General features: G+C 38.5%; 1 protein-coding gene across 1 annotated transcript; it reads right to left on the bottom strand.

Moving 5' to 3' along the window:
• Nucleotides 1-631: 631 nt before the first annotated feature.
• Nucleotides 632-17,108, bottom strand: SPESP1 (sperm equatorial segment protein 1). The gene is made up of 2 exons (XM_045395653.3): nucleotides 16,899-17,108; nucleotides 632-1,844 (listed from the first exon to the last, which is right to left on the bottom strand). Exons 1-2 carry the CDS (start codon nucleotides 16,960-16,962, stop codon nucleotides 850-852), a joined length of 1,059 nt encoding a protein of 352 aa, XP_045251588.1. The 5' UTR covers nucleotides 16,963-17,108; the 3' UTR covers nucleotides 632-849.
• Nucleotides 17,109-20,489: the final 3,381 nt, after the last annotated feature.

Raw genomic sequence — 20,489 nt, 5'->3', positions numbered from 1 at the left:
TAAAATATTATCTACATTTCAAAGGAGGCACACCTATATCCAAATAAAAGTGCAGATACAAGCCCCAAGTTAGGCTATTAAGACAGAAAACTCCCTAGGCGCACTGGCTCATGCCTGTAATCCCAGCACTTTGGGAGCCTGAGGCGGGTGGATCACCTGAGGTCAGGAGTTTTGAGACCAGCCTGGCCAACATGGTGAAACCCCGTCTCTACTAAAAATATAAAAATTAGCCAGGCGTGGTCATGGGCGCCTGCAATCCCAGCTACTCAGGAGACTGAGGCAGCAGAATCACTCGAACCCGGGAGGCAGAGGTTGCAGTGAGCTGAGATTGCACCACTGCACTCAAGCCTGCATGACAGTGAGACTCTGTCTCAAAAAAAAAAAAAAAAAAAAAAAAATTAAAAAAGACAGAAAACTCAGATTATCTGAAATAATAAAGAGCATATGCCCCAAAATTTTACACTTTATGTATATACAATTATTTTATTTAAAACTAGCTATAGAGAGCACACACAGTCTCTTAACTCATAAAATGTATGAATTTAACTAATATATTCAAGCAAAATCAAAGCTTAAACATTGTAAAGATCTTCACAACATTTAAAATTAATGAGAAAAAACTACAAACTCCTGAACCAAAATTTTATTTTAAATTAGGTTTTTAGCTCATATGAAAATTGTTCATAACACATGTCACATAAAGATGTTGGCACAATTGAACTACAATAGAAAATATTTTTATACAACTTTTGAAATTACGAATATGCTTATTTCTCCTGTGAAAAAATGCAGTTTGCTTATCAACTTTGTCATGGAATATCAAGTAGGTTAAAATTTTTATATTATTGTTTAATAAACTTTTAGTAAGGCTGTGACTCTCCTTGATCTACACATATTTTTTAATGTATTGAATACTGTAGCAGCTTCTTCTCTCATCTCTGGTGGAACATATTTAATATCTAAATATTCATAGAGTTTAGATCTAGAATTACACAGCATGTTAATAACAGTTTCAATATCATCAATTTTATTACTTGTTTGTCCTGGTGACAATAACTGGGACTTATACATTGTTTCTAATTTATGTTCTGCTGCTGCTGCTAGAGCAAGGCTTCGTTTTAGGTGCTCTTTGGAGGCTTCAATATCTTCTCTATATGCTGGGTTGCTGGTGTCACTAAGAAGTGCCTGTTGCACTTGTGAATTAATATCTAAAATTTTTTTCAAAATGTCATCATTATTCCAACTCTCTGGGTGCTTTCCAAACGTTAGTTCTTTGGATTTTTCTATTGCAGTTTCACCTGAGAGCTGAGGAACATCTTCTGATTCTGTAGAGATCTCAATGCCAGTGCTCCTATCTGAAGTAGTGACAGGTGACTTGTATGAGGTGACATATGGACTTGTAGATGATTCAGTAACAACTGGCAACGTTCTTGGTGCCTCAGTTTGTCTTGCAGTTGGCTCTGGCTCTGGCTCTGGCTCTTCCTTTTCAATATAAGGTTCCTCTGCATGTAAAACAATGGAAACATTGTTTGGTTTGATCGACCAGAATGGGGTACTTTCCATGTGTTTTTTCATTCCTATTTCCGGTGTGAAGTCTCCTGTAGGGAAAGTTGTAGTTTCTTCACTGATAGGATTGGTTAAAACATCATTCTCAGTTGATGTGTCTCCATGTGTAATTAGCTCCTTAAATTTTGATCCCTTCGATGCTATAGAATAAACATGTTTTGGAGAGTTAGATTTTTTCTCACGACCTGGCTCCTTAGGGGGAACACTTAGTACTAGGTTCTCTAAAACTTGTATATAATGATTCAAGTTTTGTTCTTCATCAGGTGACACAGTTATGCCTTAAGGGAAAAGAAATCAAACAAATAATAAGTAACATTTATTATTATATATAACACATTGACAAAATCTACTGACCAAAATTTATTTCATATGCTATCACTTAAAAATTGAAATAAAGAACCAATATGCAAAGCACCTTTGACACAGAGTCAACTTTCACTTAAATAAACAAAATTATTTCTTCAGGTTCTTATTAAAACAGGTGAGCAAGATTAGTGCAAAAGTTGCATATTAACACCATTCTCTCTACATTTTTGCTTTCATTCTCCCATATAACTTATGATTTTTGCTTTTATTCTCTCATATAACTTATGATTCAACAGGCAACTTATTAAACCAAAATTCTTGATTATGTCCTCTAACACAGTGGTGTGCTGGAGTAGGCTTATACTGGTTCACTAGAGCCCATTGTTAAATTTTTATGAATTTTGTGAGCCAGATGTTAAACACAGACATTATTTAAAAATTAACTTATCTACATTACAATCAAATAAATTATATTAAAAGCAAAGGTAATAAATATTCCAAACTCATCACTTTCTAATTATTTTACTATTTTCTATGCTCGTGAGGTTATTTACATCTAGTGTATCTGTATGATGAAAATGCAATATTTTCATCAAAGATTTTCATTCAAAGATCTAACTATAGTCTGTGACTCATATCCACTCAACTGCTTTATTAAGTAACGTTTTATTGGCACCCAGTGAGTCTTGCCCATTTGTTTACATATTATCTACAGGTGCTTTTGCCTGCAACACTAGAGTAATTGTAAGAGACCACATAACCTGCAAAGCTGGAAATACTGTATGACCCTTTACAGAAAAAGTTTGTCAATTCCTGGTCTAAATCATCAACATTTCACTCTTAACAACAAAATGGTAGTTCTACTTCATGAACCGCTGGTGGCACCTTACTTCTCCTTACCCGCCCCCAGATCAAAAATATATATATATTCTTAACTAAAGTCTACTCAGGAAATATTTCCTGTCTTTTATTTTAAGTATCAAATTGTTTTAGTTGGCTTAAAAAGGAAAAAATACAGAAAAGACAAAAAAAGCCCAAGGGTATTGTTGGGGCATCTATCTAATGTGGAGGGTCTTTTTTTGAGGGGTCTCCTAAAATAAAATATTTTAATAAGCAAAAAAAAAAAGGTAGTTCTATTTATACTCCTATTTCGCAACATCTGAGCAGTAAAGCCTCTCATTTCCAACGTGGAGAACAGAAAAGAAAATAAGGTATTAAGATATGCTGGAATTCTGTTCAACTACTCCTGAATCATGGAGTAGTTTTATTTTAAGCATCAAATTGTTTTTAGTTGATTAAAAAAAAAAATACAGAAAAGACCAAAAAAAAAAAAAAAACCCAAGAGTATTGTTGGGGCATCTTTTTTTGGAGGGTCTTTTTTTGGGGGGTCTCTTAAAATAAAATATTTTGATAAGCCAAAAAAAGGTAGTTCTATTTATACTCCTATTTTGCAGCATCTGAGCAGTAAAGCCTCTCATTTCCAGCGTGGAGAACAGAAAAGATAGTAAGATATTAAGATATTCTGGAATTCTGTTCAACTACTCCTGAATCAGGGTATTTTAATTTTAAGTGCTGTGATTTTTCACTATGTGCAATTTTAAGGTTTGCCATTTTCAAGTATACAAATTGATTTAATTCAGGGAAGTAAATCACTTTTTACCAAATACTAATGCATTACTCCTACCTGAACCATCCCCCTGCAGGTTAAATAAAGTAATAAACTTTCTGTTCAGGAGGCACTTTTATTTAGCTTTTTGGTAAGTACAAAATACTCAAAAACTGCCTTGTATTTACATGTTTCTCCTCTCTTCTTTATTCTGTTACAACTTAGAAAGACCAGATAGACATTTAATCAAAATTGAAGCCATATTTCTAAATTTTAAAAAATTCTTAATGAGAACAGTTTAGTGAGCCAATGTGGTTAGTGGAAAGATACCACACGTCCAGAAGTCTTGATTCTAAAAATAAATTCTCACTTTATGTAATGCTTAGAAAAGCCTTGTATACTCCTAAGATCCATATGATGATGATAAGTGAAAAAGAAAGTATAGACCATAGAGTAGAGTTTGATGCTATCCTTATGATACTTTTTTAAAATCACTCACATAGCATCATATATTTTGTCTGTGAACTGCAGATTTTTTTAATGGACTGGAATGATAATATACTAAACTTATATGGGCAGTTGCATCTGAGGAGAGGTAGTGGGACTCAATGTGGTCAGTAGAGGAGATTTTAGACTTTAACTATAATGTTTTACTCCCTAAACACACACACACACACACACACACACACACACACACACACACACACCCCAATCATTTAATATAGTAAACCATTATAAGTCACATTTATTTTTTTAAGTTTCAAGTATTTTTTCTCCTTTATTTTTTAATGGCAAACAAAAATTGTATACAAATCACATTTTTAAAAGGAAAATAACTTATTTATGTAAACTCATATTTATAAAATGCATTGTCCCGAATCAGAGTCTTCATGAAGGAAAATATTGGGTAAAATGAATATGCCTTGTGCAGTGAAAATAAAATATTTGATCCTGGTCCTGGCTCTACCAATTTATAGCAGCATTACCTTAGGTCATTATTTAACTTATCTGGATATTCACTTAACTATAAAGCTAAGATACTACACTTGCCTTTTTATCTCACAGAACCAAATAAATTAGATATTTTAAAACACTTTCAAAGCTACACAGCACTCATAAGATATTATTCTTTATAAAGGTAACTGCTTACATTTCTCATTTTAAATATAAATTTCCCTTAACATTATATAGAAAAACATGTTCCGTAAAAGGAACATTAAAATATACTTTGCATCTTATTTAGTGGGAAACAGCAAAAGCTTTTCCGCTAAAGACAGGAACAAGATAAGAATACCTAATATCTTCATTTCTATTAATATTTAACATCATGTTGGCGATACTAGTCAATGCAATTAGACAAGCGAAAATAATTGGAGACATGAGAATTGGAAAGAAAGAGGTAAAACTATGTTTATATACAGATGATAGGATTATAAATACAGATGACACAAAAGAATCCATTGAAAAGCTACTACAATTAGTAAGAGAATTTCATAAATAGCAAGTCATAAAAATCAATATACCAAAATAAATATATAAATATAAACTGCTTAGAAGATATGAGAAATAAGATGTTGTTTACATAACAGAAAAATGAAACAAAATATTGGCTGTGTGAATTCATTCACACCTGTAATCCCAGCACTTTGAGAGGCCGAGGCAGGTGGATGGCTTGAGCCCAGTGGTTCGAGACCAGCCTGGGAAACATGGTAAAACTCCAACTCTATAAAAGTACAAGAATTAGCTGGGCATGGTGGCACATGCCTGTAGTCCCAGCTAGTGAGAAGGCTGAGGTGAAAGGATTGCTTGAGCCTAGGGAGGTTGAGGCTGCAGTGAGCCATGATCTTTCCATTACACTCCAGCCTGGAATTTTATATATACATACATAATCATAAAATATCAAAAACATGCCAAAATCAATATGAAGAGTTATAGTAGGCTAAATAATGAATATTCAAAGATATCACCCTAGAACCTGTAAATATTACCTTAAGAAAGAAGAGTCTTTGCAGATGTGGTTAAATTAAGTTTCTTGACATGGGGCAATTATTCTAGATTACCTGGGTGGACTCTAAATCCAATCACAAATGTTCTCATAAGAGAGAGACACAGAGAGATCTGACACACACCCAGAAGAGGAAGAGGTAATGTGGAGGAAGAGGCAGAGATTAGACTGATGTGGCCACAAGTCAAGGAAGGTAGGCAGCCACCAGAAACTAGAAGAAGCAAGGAGCATATTTTTTCATTGAGCTTCCAGAGGGAGCATGGCCCAGACTATGCCTTGGTTTTGGCTCAGGGAAATGGATTCCAGACTTCTGGCCTCTAGAACTGTGAGAATAAATTTTTGCTGTTTTAAACCATCAAGTTTGTGGTAATTTGTTATAGGAGCTACAGCAAACTAATACAGGAATATAATAAAATCTTTTGAAAAACATAAATATCAACAAATAGAAAGCTATACCATGCTCTCAGATGAGAAGATTCAACATCATAAAGATGCTTAGATGTCATATCCTCTCTTTTAATTTATACATTTAATATGTTTCTAAAAATGTCATTAATTTTTTCTGGAGTTAGAAAAATGAATTATAAAGTTTATTTGGAAAAACAAATAAGAACAGCCAGGAAAACAAAGCCTATCCCTATCAGATATTAAAATCAAATATTTAAATATACTATAAAGCCTCTATTATGAAAAATAGTATAGCACTGGCCATGAACAGATGAATGGAGCAGAACAGAAAATATAGAAATGGACCCAAATGAATATGGAAAAGTAGCTCAAAAGGAAGAAAGGTTTCAATTTATAAATGATTCCAGCTAATAATTTAAAAAGTCATTTATAATTAAAATATGATAATTTTGCAATAATTTTCTATGACTATGTATATCTAAAAAGGTACAAAATCAGACATTATGTGTTTTCTGATGGAAGAACACAACACCACCTATGAAATAGTCTTGCAAAAAAAAAAAAAGTCAAATCTGAATCCAGTAGGTCTCCCTAGATATAACTAACAATATACAGAAAATATATAGGACAATAAGGGAGATATTAAACTACACCATGGGGATGTAATCAGCAAAACCTAGACTGTGAGAAACTAAAGGATGTGTGACCCAGTTTCCTCAACAATTAAATTGCAAGGGAAAAAACAGAGATGGAGGAAGAACTATAGATTAAAAGAGAATTAACAGGTATATCAATAAGTTACATGTATAAATCTTACTTGAATTCCGATTCTATCAAACTGGAAAAAGAGAAAGACAATCAGAAAACACTAACCAGATATTTGATAATATTAAGGAATTATTTTTGTAAGTAAAAAATTACATTGTTTTGTGTTTTGTAAACTCCTTATATTTTAGTGCTTTAGTATATGCCGATAAAATTATATGATGTCTAGAATTTGCTTCTACATAATCCAAGCCCAAGAAATTGGGGAGGGTGTCCAGGGAAGTGAGAGGAAAAGGAATGTGGGCAGAGCTATCAATGAAATATGATTGATCATGAATTAATAATAACTAAAGCTAGAAATCACCACTAAAGAACTTACCCATGTAACCAAAAACCACCTGTTCCCCAAAAACTATTGAAGTGCTAATAATGGTAATAACTGAAGCTATTACAAGTATGTGGAGATTATGTAATTCTTTGTACTTGTGTACATATTTAAATGTTTCCATAATAAAATGTTTTTTAAAATCTGAAAAATATTTTAATTGTAAGAAACTATAATAAGCAAATCTAAAATGTACAACCAACAAAGGTTTCAACACTTTTAAAAAGACATTGCCATTAGATTATAGTCTGCTAAACACTTGCTTTTCAAACCATTTAGCTTGCCTCTTCTCAAAGTAGTAAATAAGATACCCAGGTGGATATTAGGTGAGTTAGAGTGCCAAAGGACAGGAAAAGGAGATAATACTAGCTGATTCCTTAACAAACTGAAATATTTATTATCCCCTTCTATTGTTACTCAGGCAACACCCAAAAGCCTGTTCTTGGCTGCCTAGCAACAGAGTGCCCTACCTCCTACCTCGATTTTCCTCTGTTCTTCATGTACGCTTGGCTCCATACTTTTCTACTGTTAAATCCATCCTTTCTCCATACACCTTCTACCTCCTGCTTTTGTCCCCTAAAACATCTCCCTATTTCATGTTGACCTTGTCAGTTCTACTAATCAGGTCTGCTCTTGCAAATCAATTTGATCTTTATAAAAATGTTAGCAGTCAAGGTAGTAAGATAGTGGAGCCTCAACTGTCCCTACAGATGGCTGTGGCCACTGTGAAAACCTGTTTTTCTCCATCCTTCAGGAGGTGCTAGAAAGCTGAACAAAATTCAAATGCTTACAAAGAACAGACAATCCTGCTAGAAGTTGTGTTATTATACTTGGAGATTCATAGTCTACACTGGCATACTTTATAATATCCCATCTAGTTTTACTAGTAAGTGATTCAGGCAAACATGGCAATGTCCTAGAACATGGCTCTGGCTCAGGTAAGAATCTCCAGCTTGGGAAACCATGATGCTGCTCTCCAGTGCCTCTTATAAGCAGGATGGCTAACTGCTAAGCAGGCTTGGGATTTTGCTGGAATCTCAGACATGGGGCCTGAAGGTGAGCCTGAGGTTGCCTGCACTTCTCTTCTTGAAATAGTACAGGAAGAACTGTCACACAACAGACATGATAAGAAGGTAAACAAAATGGTACTAAATAACTGTAGGAACAAAAGCAGTAGGAAATCCAAAGGAGAAATGGAAGATAATGATTTAAAAAATCCAAATAGCAGGCCGGGCGCGGTGGCTCACGCCTGTAATCCCAGCACTTTGGGAGACCGAGACGGGTCAATCATGAGGTCAGGAGATCGAGACCATCCTGGCTAACACAGTGAAACCCCGTCTCTACTAAAAATACAAAAAATTAACCGGGTGCAGTGGCGGGCGCCTGTAGTCCCAGCTACACGGGAGGCTGAGGCAGGAGAATGGCGTGAATCCAGGAGGCGGAGCTTGCAGTGAGCCAAAATCGCACCACTGCACTCCGGCCTGGGCGACAGAGGGAGACTCCGTATCAAAAAAAAAAAAACAAAAAACAAAAAAAAAGATCCTAATAGCTTCCACTGATTGAATGATCATGTGCCAGGCACTATACCCAGAACTTTGAATGTGAGAAGTACTCTGTCAAAGAAGAAAAGGAAGATACTTAGAAAGGATAAGCAATTTGCTTAAGATTATATTCAACTTATAAGGATGGGATTTGAACACAGGCTACCTTACTTCAAAGCAGGTGCTTGTAACAACTACACAATGTTGTCATAAAGAAATGATACAAGGATGCTGGCAAAGCTGTATTAGTGTTGTGATAAAATTATTCTGCAGGGATACCACTCTGTTTTAAAATACATGTGAACATTAAATAAAATCAAATAAATAAATACAATATCTGAAATTGTGCTGTCAACTGGACCAAAATATTTTAAACTACATGTAAATATTAAAATTAAATTAACTTAAATATGACCAAATTTTGTTCTATCATCAAATGGACCAAAACGCATCCCTTTCGCATATTAAGATGTATCTAGTAATACTGAAAATAATCCACAGTGTTTTCTTACTACAAAGTATGAGTAACTGACAGTCAATGACTTACAAACAAATAAATCCAGTTCACACAGAAATAAAAGGCAAGTTAATTACTTTTGAGTTTATGATGAGGAAAATAATAAAATCATAATTTAAAATGAGCAATGAAATATAAAACTTCAGGCTGGGCTTGGTGGCCCACGCCTGTAATCTCAGCACTTTGGGAGATGGGAGCCGGTTGGTCACCTGAGGTCAGGAGTTCAAGACCAGCCTGGCCAACATGGTGAAACCCTATCTCTACTAAAAATACAAAAATTAACTGGGCATGGTGACACACGCCTGTAGTCCCAGCTGCTCTAGAGGCTGAGACAGGAGAATCACTTGAACCCAGGAGGTGGAGGTTGCAGTAAGCCAAGGTTGCACCATTGCACTCCAGCCTGGGGGACAAGAATGAAACTCTGTTTCAAAAAAATAAAATAAAATAACAGATAAATAAATAAAAATTTAAAACTTCATTCAATAAATAATACATGTGAAATATATTTCCTTTTCATAGAATGACCAATTAAAGGAGGAAGAGAATAACATAAAAGCCAATTTGTATGAAAACTTGCTAAAACTCATTTTTCATAAAAGATATGCAAATTAAAAACAATTTTTGTTTTGCCAGTCAAGTAGGCAAATATTTTTAAATGATAAAACCTAGGATTGGCATGTGTATATGTTACTTCCTTAGTAAAATAAGTTCCATCCTACACAGAGGGAACAATAAAACCCATTTCCCATATCCCCTATCCCCCAGCCCCTGGAGAACACACACCACGGCCTGTTGGTGGGTGGGGGTGAGGGGAGGGAACTTTGAGGATGGGCCAGTAGAAGCAGCAAACCACCATGCACACGTATACCTATGTAACAAACTGCACGTTCTGCACATGGATCCTGTTTTTTTTGTTTGTCTAGAAGAAATAAAGAAAAAAAAAATAAGTTCCATCCTCACTCCCCTTTTAATTCCTAGATCCTTCTTTAGTCTCTCTCTAGCATACTGATCTTTTCTTTATAGAATTTAGACAGTTCCAACTGTGTTTGTTTGTTTAATGTTTGTTAACTGTTACACTTAGTAAGCTCTTTGAGAGCTGTGACACATCTAATTTGTTCATTATACACTCTGTTTTACCCAGTGCCTAGAACCATACTAGACAGTCAAAAAGTATTTGTTAAATGAATAACTGAATGAATGAACAGAATGCTGGAAGGTATGTAAATTAATTGCACCTCTAGTAATTTATCTTAAGAAAATAATCACAGGTAAAACATTTCTACAGAAGAATACAGAGGAAGAAAACTAGATGTCATGTTATGTTTAAAAATAAATCTGCTAGTCTAAAAACTATTGTGTGGGGAGCAGTTTCTGGCTAATTGTCTAACAATTACTAAAGAGAAAATTTTAAATGAGTAATAAGAATGTTCTTTTATTTTAGGCAAAGTAGGCAGTTTTTTATAATAAAAGACACAGCTTACTACGTCTTTCTAAATTTCTGAGTGTGAAGTTTATATAAAATAACATCATAAATATCATGGTGAAATAGCTCCAGTTCTCAGAAAGCCCCCATACTTCTTGTAACTGCCCCTTACTAAATAGCCTAATATAAGTTTAGATCACATAAACTTAAGTCCTACTAATTACCTTTCATTGAATTTTATCAATCTCGAAAGTAACACCTCATTGACATAATTTTAACGTAAGTAAATCACAATCTTAATATTAAAATACCTCCATAATTTACCTTTTATTTATCTTAAAGTATGTAATTCAATCATTTTCAGTATGTTCACAGAGTAGTGCAATCACCACCACAGTCTAAGTTTAAAGCAGTTTTGTCACCCCACAATAAAACCCATTTCCCATATCCCCTATCTTCCAGCCCCTGTACAACCACTAATCTACTTTCTGTACCTACGCATTTCCTATGCTAGACATTTCATATAAATGGAATCATACGATATGTGTCCTTTTATGAGTGGCTTCTTACGCTTAGCATAATGTCTTCAAGATCATCCATATTGTAGCTTGTATCAGTACTTCATTTTTATGGCCAAATAATATTCCATTGTGTAGATACACATACATTTCTACTTTACTTTTGGCCAGTAACCTTGATATGGCAACTGCTGATTGCACCCAAAATTTAACCAAGAATTGTGGATGCTCATTTTGTTAAAGATTTGAATATAACTAGGATTTTTATTACAATGATATAGTGAAAACAGAATAACTTTATTCAAAAAGAACTCATGTATATAAAACTTAAACATATACCCAAGCATCCATCACTTACAGATAGTCCACACACTCTGGCTGAATGTCCGTAATTTGGAGAACAAATTGCTTGTATTTTCTATACATGCCATGAAGTGGACTCATAAGGAATAAACTTCCCTTATTCTACAGCAGTTAAGTACTAAAGTAAGAATTAATAACTGAAAGCTGTCATCATGCAAGAACTACCAGTTAAAACATCCAACACCTTCAAATTAAAATGAACTTTTATGAAGGTTAAAATTTTAAAACGAATTGAGCTAAAGTACTGTATTTCCAAGTCAAAGTACTAATAATTGTGCTTAATTACTGAGGTCTACTCAAGAAATGATCATAAAAGGAAATATTAAATCTTATCCAGCAATTTTCCTATAATTTATTATTATGCCAATCTTAATTTTTGCTGACAGGTAAATAAACAAGTAATTATGTTCATATTAATCAAGTGTTCCAGTTAAAGAAATGTAACTTTGCACTTTCTGGTATTCATGTTCTCGGGTAGTGTCTTCTCACACTGGATATGGGCTTGCCAGATGTGACTTGTCTTGGCCTACAGGACATTAGCAAGTTTGATACAGTATAGGCTTAGTAAGAGCATCCATGTTGGGGTTTATAAATCTCCTTCTCGGAAGCAAGCTGCCATGGCGTAAAGAAACTTGGGCTAGAGTACTGAAAGATGAGAAGTCATGTAAAGACCCTGGAGGATGAGACGCCATCTTGGATGTTCCTATCCATTTGAATTTCCAGCTGAATGCAGCTGCGTGAGTGATCTCAGCTATACCATATGAAGCGGAGCTGCCCAGCTGAGTCTAGTGAACCCAAAGAATCATGAAAAATGATAAATTTGGGGAGCAGTCTTTTACTCTACAATAGACAACCAAAATAGCCTCATTAAATGATGTTACAATTCTAGTGTGGATAAAGAGTTAAAAATCAAGATGCATTCTATGAGTAATGTTATAATTGGAACCAAAATAAACTCATGACTTTAAATCTCTCTCTTCTAGTTCTGTTCACTAAAATGACAAAAATAACAATATTTCCCCACTGCAGCAGTCTAGAATGTATCGCAAGCGCTTTGGTCTCTCATACCATGTTCTCCATTCCCTTGGAAAGACAGTTAATTCCATTCAGAGTGAGAAAGACACAGAGTGGGAAAGACACAAAGGGGGCTTGGAACAATCAGTTAACATCAGAAAACAAGAAGTCTTTAAAAATATACGGGATCCTATCAAAAGAACAAGAGAAGACAGCTTACAGTGTCTCCAAATGGTCGCGGTATGAATATTTGAGCCTCAGAAAAAACTATGCTTAGGCTAAATAGTGTGTTTTTAAAAAAAAAAAAAAAAAAAAAGGCCGGGCGCGGTGGCTCATGCCTGTAATCCCAGCACTTTGGGAGGCCGAAGCAGGCGGATCACGAGGTCAGCTGATCGAGACCATCCTGGCTAACACGGTGAAACCCCGTCTCTACCAAAAATACCAAAAAAAAATTAGCCGGGCGTTGTGGCATGCGCCTGTAGTCCCGGCTACTTGGGAGGCTGACGCAGGAGAATGGCGTGAACCCGGGAGGCGGAGCTTGCAGTGAACCAAGATCGCGCCACTGCACTCCAGCCTAGGCGACAGAGCGAGACTCCGTCTCAAAAAAAAAAAAAAAGAAAATATTTTCTTTTCAAATAACTAGTATTTTATTTGGATATGAAAAAATTGTTGCTTTAGTTTAATTTCACATATATTATCAAGAGATTAAAGTATATCCATTTAAGGGATAATAGGATCAAAAGAACAGAAAGACAAGACTTTTTTCCCCATAAAACATCAGTGGACAGGCTAATGAAACTTCCTGCTACTCCCCCACAGACTACTCTCTTGACACTTGCCTATTACATGACATGCTCCTCATTATCTCAAACATTAACAAAGTGTGTCATGACAGTTTGACAGGTTTGAGAAACCCTTCTAAATGCTATATAGCCTTGGACACTAAGTGAACTTGCAGCACCAGATCCCAGTGAACTTTACCTTTACAATGTATTTGAAATAAAAGAAATATTCTTTTCCTTTTAATTTATTTCGTGATAGATTCAAACAATTGCTGCTGGTTGATTCTCTTACCTTGTGTGATTCATTAAGACAAAATCCTTCCTAAAGACAATGACAGAAGCCAAAGACTGACATATTGAGCCTTCTTATAATAACAATCTAGAAATAAGAGCTTTTGTAATCCTAGACTAACCCTGTTTTTCCTAGTCTATACCAAGAGATGATCTAAAGGAAATAATTTATTTGGGAGATACCCCAAAATTAATATTTTAATTTTATTTATAAATATTATGCAAATTTTGAATAATTTAAATGTTAATATATTAATATTAATACACTTTAATTTTAATTAGTTTACACTCCCAATCCATGAATATTTGATGACTTAAAATTATAAAAGGCAAATTATATAATTTTAATAGTAGTTATTATTTAAATATATAACTATTATGTTAACATTACTTTGAAAGTTACTGTGCTTTTTTTTTTTTTTTGAGACAAGGTCTCGCTCTGTCAGCCAGGCTGGAATACAGTGGTGCCATCTCAGCTCACTGCAACCTCTACCTCCTGGGGTCAGGTGATCCTCCCACCTCAGCCTCCTGAATAGCTGGGACTACAGGCGTGCCCCACCACATCTGGCTAATTTTTTTATTTTTTGTAAAGACAGGGTTTTGCCATGTTGCCCAGGCTGGTCTTGAATTTCTGGGCTCAGGTGATCTGCCTGCCTCAGCCTCCCAAAGTGCTGGGATTACAGGAGTAAGCCACCACGCCCCGCCTGTGCATTTTTTTTTAAAGTAAAAAGAATTCTCATTAAGAAGTAAAGTAAGTTGCACAGTGTAAATACATTAAAGAGGGAATACATTAAATACTTTCCCATTTAAAAATTTAAAAATGGGAAGGTATTTAAAACTATGGAAAAATCAGGTACAGGAAACTGAATGTATTAAAATTTTATACAGTAAAACGCTGTTTATCCAGCACCATCAGGATGTGTGTGTGTGTATGTAAAGGAGTGCCCACTTCTCTATACCCAAGCTGCATTTATGTCTAACTGAATTTAGATTAAATAAATACTAGCTAAACTTGGATTGGGCCTGTTAGAAAGGTATAGGCAGATACAAGAAGTACTGAGGTTTTCAATAAATGCAGTTACTTAATACAGTTACTTAATAAATGCAGTTACTTAATCCACCTGTGATGTTTGTGTAATATAACCTCAAAACCGTCTAGTAGTTTAGAAAAAAATGTGTCAAAGCTCTACTTTTCATTATAAAAACCTATGTGCCTTATCTTTTGCATCTCGCCAACAATTGTTTGAATAGTGGCCATATAAAAGAATGCATAGCTGGTTTACATCAAGCTCAATGATATATTTATTTTGGTATACTTACTTTAAAAACAAAATTAAAATTAGAGAAAAAGTAGAGAGACATACAGAGAAAGCAGCCATGTACCACTGCCTGCTCTATATATTCCTTAATCCACTTCTGTAGAAGAGAGGTAATTACATATTCCAAGACATCTTCTATTATTACAACCTGTACATAGTTTCCTTATGTCTTATAACATCTATATATTCAACACAAAATTACTCCTTTTTCTGGGAAGTGTCTTTTCATTTCCTACAACGCTTTTCTTTCTTCCCAAGAAAGATTAGCAAACAGGGTACAAAGAAAGAGAACAGGCTGGCCAGGCACAGTGGCTCAAGCCTGTAATCCCAGCACTTTGGGAGGCCGAGGCGGATGGATCATTTGAGGTCAGGAGCTCGAGAACAGCCTGGACAACACGGTGAAACCCCGTCCCTACTAGAAATACAAAAAATACAGCCTGCGCCTGTAATCCCAGCTACTCAGGAGGCTGAGGCGAGAGAATCCCTTGAGCCTGGGAGGCAGAGGTTGCGATGAGCCGAGATCCGGCCACTGTACTTTAGTCTGGGCCAGAGAGTCTGGGCCAGAGAGTGAGACCCTGTCTCAGGAAAAAAAAAAAGGGGGGGGGGGGAGGGAAGGGGGAGGGGGAGGGGAAGAGGAAAGGCGGAAGGGGGAAGGAGGAGAGGGGTAATTTATAGTGTTAGGTAAGAGACTGCACTGAGTTAAGTGGGTGTCCAGGGACTCCTACCCAACAGTCCCAGAGTGTACTGTGTGACAGTGTTAAAGTCATTTCAAGTCTCCATACATGTCAGTCACTTGTGACTTGCTGATCTACAACTACCAAAATACAATAACTGGTGTTAGTAATAATGATCATCAGACACCAAAAGACAGTAGCATCTTCATTATGTTCTGGTCCTTTATGTCAAGGAAGAAAAATGTTAGAAAACTTTTTATTAAAAACAGCTATAAATCATAAGTGCTAGTATTTAAAGAGCTAACTTTAGTTACCTAGGACACTTCATCTAGAACTTTTCCCACCACTATTCATAATTTAGATTGTGTTGTATTTTCAGTTTTTAAATCTGATTTTTAACTAGGATCATTTAGCAATTCTGAAATATAGATTTGCATAATCAGCATGCACGATAGTGCTTTTTTCACACCTGTTAAATTGTGTTTATTAAGTGAAACCAAACTGCAACATACTAAATGCCACAATGAACTACAGTTAGACTAAATAGGCAAGCCTCACGTACCTGACTTAAATACTAAGTGCCTCAAAGTGTCCACATGATATTGTTAATATAGTAAAGTCTTAGCACCCCTGAATTTGACCTTATTGGTTTTCAGCTTTCAGGGAGGGACAAAAATTGCTCCTTGGCAAGTCTTAAGTTATAATCCTGCTTAACTAAGGCTTTGAATGCCGTGTGCGCGAGCATGCTCTCTGGGAGCGCATCCTCAGGTGAGTGTCCCAGAGCGCGACCCACAATCTACATGTTTTACCGTACGGGTCAACCTTTTTCTGCACAGGGCCAGATAGTAAAAACTTCACGCTTTGCAGGCCAGACTGTGTGGCAACCACTTAACTCCGCCCTTCTAACGTGGGAAAGCAGCCATGGGCAATACATAAAGGAATGAACGTGGTTGTGTTCCAATAAAACTTTATTCACGAAAAATGAAATGTGTACGTCATGCTTTTCCACACGTCATGGAGTACATTTCATATTTACATTTGAAAATGTAAAAATCATTCCTGGCTGGCCAGCCACCTGGCGACGTGGCCGGCTGGCAGCAGCCACCCGACCCCTGCACACGCCCAATGGCTGGGAAGGACCGGGTGGGCAGAGAGGCAGAGGCAGGTGAGGGGATTCCACCCGCGCCCACGGCCCGCAGGCGCCTCCCGTCTTATCTGGGCCCCGCCGCCTGAGTTGCTGCGATCCCTGACCAGGAGAGGAGAGGGACACTCCTCGGCGTCGAGGCCAGGACCCTGGACAGTGGGGGAGGGAGGCATGTGGGACCAGGGAGAAGGGCCAGGCTTCGAGGTCGCGGAGCTCGGGAGGTTCCCCCAGGGTGTCCCCGGTCCGCTGCCTCCTCAGGCCGGTCACTCACTCGGATAAGCCGGCACGGACGAAGACCATAGCAACAGCGCAACTAGAAGGACTAAAGACTTCATAGGCGTCGTCCGCAGCACTCTGCCATGCGACCGGAACGTCCTGGGGCCACCAGGCCGGAAACCTCAGGACCGAAAGGGAAGGTGTCAGCGGAGGACCGTTCTGCCTCAGACCCTGGGACACCCCGCAACGGTTGTCCCCAGCGCGCAAGCGCAGCGGTGTGGGGAAGGAGCGAGCGAGCGGCCAAGGCCCGCCCCCTCCTGGGGCTGCGTGCAGGGGGCGGGGGACCGCGTGCGCCCCGCCCCTTGCTAGTGCGCATGCTCGTTCCGCCTCCGAAGGTCTGCGCTGGGCGCGGGCGGGGAACGCTTTGACCCAGTGCTGCTGAGTGCGCGGTGGTGCCTCGGGGCGGGCGGGGCTTGGCCCGTCCTGCGCTCTAGGGATACAGCCGTGGTCTAAACGCGGTCCCTGCGAGGAAGGAACTGTAATGGGAGAGGCAGATAACCTGGCAATTATCACAGCGTGAAAGGGCTGTAGTGGGGGAAGCGCTAGGTACTGCGGCGCACAGTGGAAACCCACCCCCGGAAGCGGGTTGAGAGCTTGGCTAAGTGGAGTACGGCCTGGAGCGCCCCAAGAACTGAGCATAGTTCCGGCGAGGTGCATTGCGGGGTCTGGGAAGGCAGTTGTTGGAGGAAAGGGAGGAGAGGTAGACAAGGGCATTAAAAACACCGTAAGGGGTTTGGGTGTTTTTGTTTTTCAAAAGATCACATTCCTAAAAAGATAGGGGTAGGGATGAGGGAGAGTTGGACTATGAAAGGATAACGTGAGGGTGTTTCGGGGACTGATAGATGGCGGTGGCCACAAGAATCTATACATGTGTTAAAATTCACAGAAAGCCAGGCGTGGTGGCTCACGCCTGTAATCCCAGCACTTTGGGAGGCCGAGGTGGGCGGACCACCTGAGGTCAGGAGTTCGAGACCAGCCTGGCCAACATAGTGAAACTTCGTGTCTACTAAAAATACAAAATTAGCCAGGCGTGGGTGGTGACATACGCCTGTAGTCCCAGCTGCTTGGGAGACTGAGGCAGGAGAATCGCATGAACCAAGGAAGCAGAGGTTGCAGTGAGCCGAGATCGTGCCACTGCACTCCAGCCTGGGCGACAGAGCAAGACTTCACCTCAAAAAAAAAAAAAAAAAAAAGAATTCACAGAACTGCACATCCCAAAGAATCTGTTTTTCTGCATGGTTATTTTTAAAAGTTCACATACACTAATCTCTGCCTCAGGAAGCAAGGGGCTTGGATTTTAGTCTGAGGCACCAGAACTAGAGTACTGCCAGGTTTTGAGCTGGGAACGGTTGTGATTAGATTTGTGTTCCAGAAAGCTCACTCTTCCTGTAGCATCAAGAATGGACTGGAGGGAAGCAAGACTAGAGGCCAGGAGCCAAGTGAGGAGGCTGCTTCAGCAATCCAGGGATGGAATGATAGGGCTCTGGATTCATGGTGGCAGAGGACACGGGACACGGGAACAGATCTAAGAGACCTTTAGAGCTGGCATCAACAAGATTAGGGAATTGATTAAATGTGGGAAAGGAAAGAGAAGGAAGCAATGCCACAACTTCTGTCTTGAGCATCTGGATATGTAGCGGTGCCATTTACTGAGATGGGAACAGAGGGTACGTGCGGGAGTGAAAAAAGAAGAAGAGTTTCATTTTCAACACTGCTATATTGAGATGGATTTGAGACCTCCTACTGGAGGGGCTTGTCCAGCGAGCAGATGGATGTGGGACCCCAAAGAAAGCTGAGATGGAAATGGAGCATTCAGAGGCATTAGCATCTAGTGGGGATGTCTGAGACTGCCCAAGGAGAGTCTTTACAAGGAGAAGGCCACTGGGGCCTAGAACAGATCCCTAGGACACATGGGAGACTATAGAGAGGAGGATAGACCTGTAAAGGGGGCCAAAAGTAGGGAGAGGAAAACCAGGAAAGCACAGAAGCGTCATGGAAGAGGAGGAATTCAAGACTCCTAAGTGCTTCTGAGCAACAGTAGAAGGACTTAGATTTAGCAGCAAGATTCTTAGCAGAAGCAGTTTCAGTGGAGTGGCTTGGGCAGAAGTCAGAGCATAATGAGTTGAGGAAAGAGTAGTAGGTGATGAAGTGCTGATAGCTAGTACAGACAACTTTTTTAAGGTGCAGAAGTCTTTAATGTGCTCCACCAATGCTTAATCCAAATATAGCAGCATCCTAGAATCAAACAGTTGCAACTACAGCCATGTGTTGCTTCATGATGGGGACACATTCTGAGAAATAAGTCATTGTGAAAACATCATAGTGTACTTACACAAACCTAGATGGTATAGCCTACTTCACATCTAGGCTACATGGGATAACCTATCTAGAAATGTGTACAGCATGTTACTGTACTGAATACTGTATGCAATTATAATACCATATTTCTAAACATAGAAAGGGTGTAGTGAACATACAGTATTAGAATCTTATGGGACCACCATTATATAGGCAGTCTGTTGTTGACTGAAACATCCTCATATGGTGTGTGACTGTATTTGGAAAGCAACTTGGAATACGTAACAAAAGCATTAACATTATATAAATACTGTGACATAAATTACATAACAAATTCAGGGGGCCAGGAGTGGTGGCTCACTCCTGTAATCCCAGCACTTTGGGAAGCTGAGGCGGGTGGATCACTTGAGGTCAAGAGTTCGAGATCAGCCTGGCCAACATGGTGAACTCCCATCTCTACTAAAAATACAAAAATTAGTCGGGCATGGTGGCAGGTGCCTGTAATCCCAGCTACTTGGGAGGCTGAAGCAGGAGGTGAACCCAGGAGGTGGAGGTTGCAGTGAGCCAAGATCGTACCACTGCACTCCATCCTGGTCAACAGAGCAAGACTCCATCTAAAATAATAATAAAATAAATAAATTCGGGGGAGACAACTTTATGCCCTAAAATAATCATAATGTGTTATGTATGATATAAAAATAAAATACAAGAGAATGGTAATATTATGGGCTAAATGTTTGTGGACGCCCAAAATTCTTTTCATTTTTTTCTTTCTTTATATCCAGAATACATGCTGGAGTTTCCCCCAAAAAATCATATGTTGAAGTCCTAACCCCTGTGTGATGGGTAAGAGATGGAGTCTTTGGGAGGTGATTATGGTCGTGGAGGTGTAGCCATCATGAACGAGGTTAGTGCCCTTATGACAGAGACCCCGGAGAGTTCCCTCATTCGCACCCCATGTGAGGCTATAGCAAAGATGGCCATCTGTGACCCAGGAAGCAGACCTCCACCAGACACTGGATCTGCCCATACATTCATCTTGGACTTCCCAACCTGCAATTGTGGAAAATAAACGTTTGCTGTTTAAGTCACCCAGTCTATGGTATTTTTCTATTTTTTTTTTTTTTTTTTCTTTGTGAGACAGAGTCTCGCTCTGTCGCCCAGGCTGGAGTGCAGTGGCCGGATCTCAGCTCACTGCAAACTCCGCCTCCCGGGTTTACGCCATTCTCCTGCCTCAGCCTCCCCAGTAGCTGGGACTACAGGCGCCCGCCACCTCGCCCAGCTAGTT

This window comes from Macaca fascicularis, chromosome 7, assembly GCF_037993035.2.
Source record: "Macaca fascicularis isolate 582-1 chromosome 7, T2T-MFA8v1.1".
Taxonomy (NCBI): Eukaryota; Metazoa; Chordata; class Mammalia; order Primates; family Cercopithecidae; genus Macaca; species Macaca fascicularis.
This window is presented reverse-complemented; position numbering and strand designations above follow the sequence as displayed.

Excerpts from the sequence above, each read along its gene's own strand:
- SPESP1 (XM_045395653.3), bottom strand. The coding sequence starts at position 16,962 with ATGAAGTCTTTAGTCCTTCTAGTTGCGCTGTTGCTATGGTCTTCGTCC. Across the intron at positions 1,845-16,898 it reads GTCCGTGCCGGCTTATCCGA|GCATAACTGTGTCACCTGAT; the intron begins GTGAGTGACCGG and ends TTTTCCCTTAAG.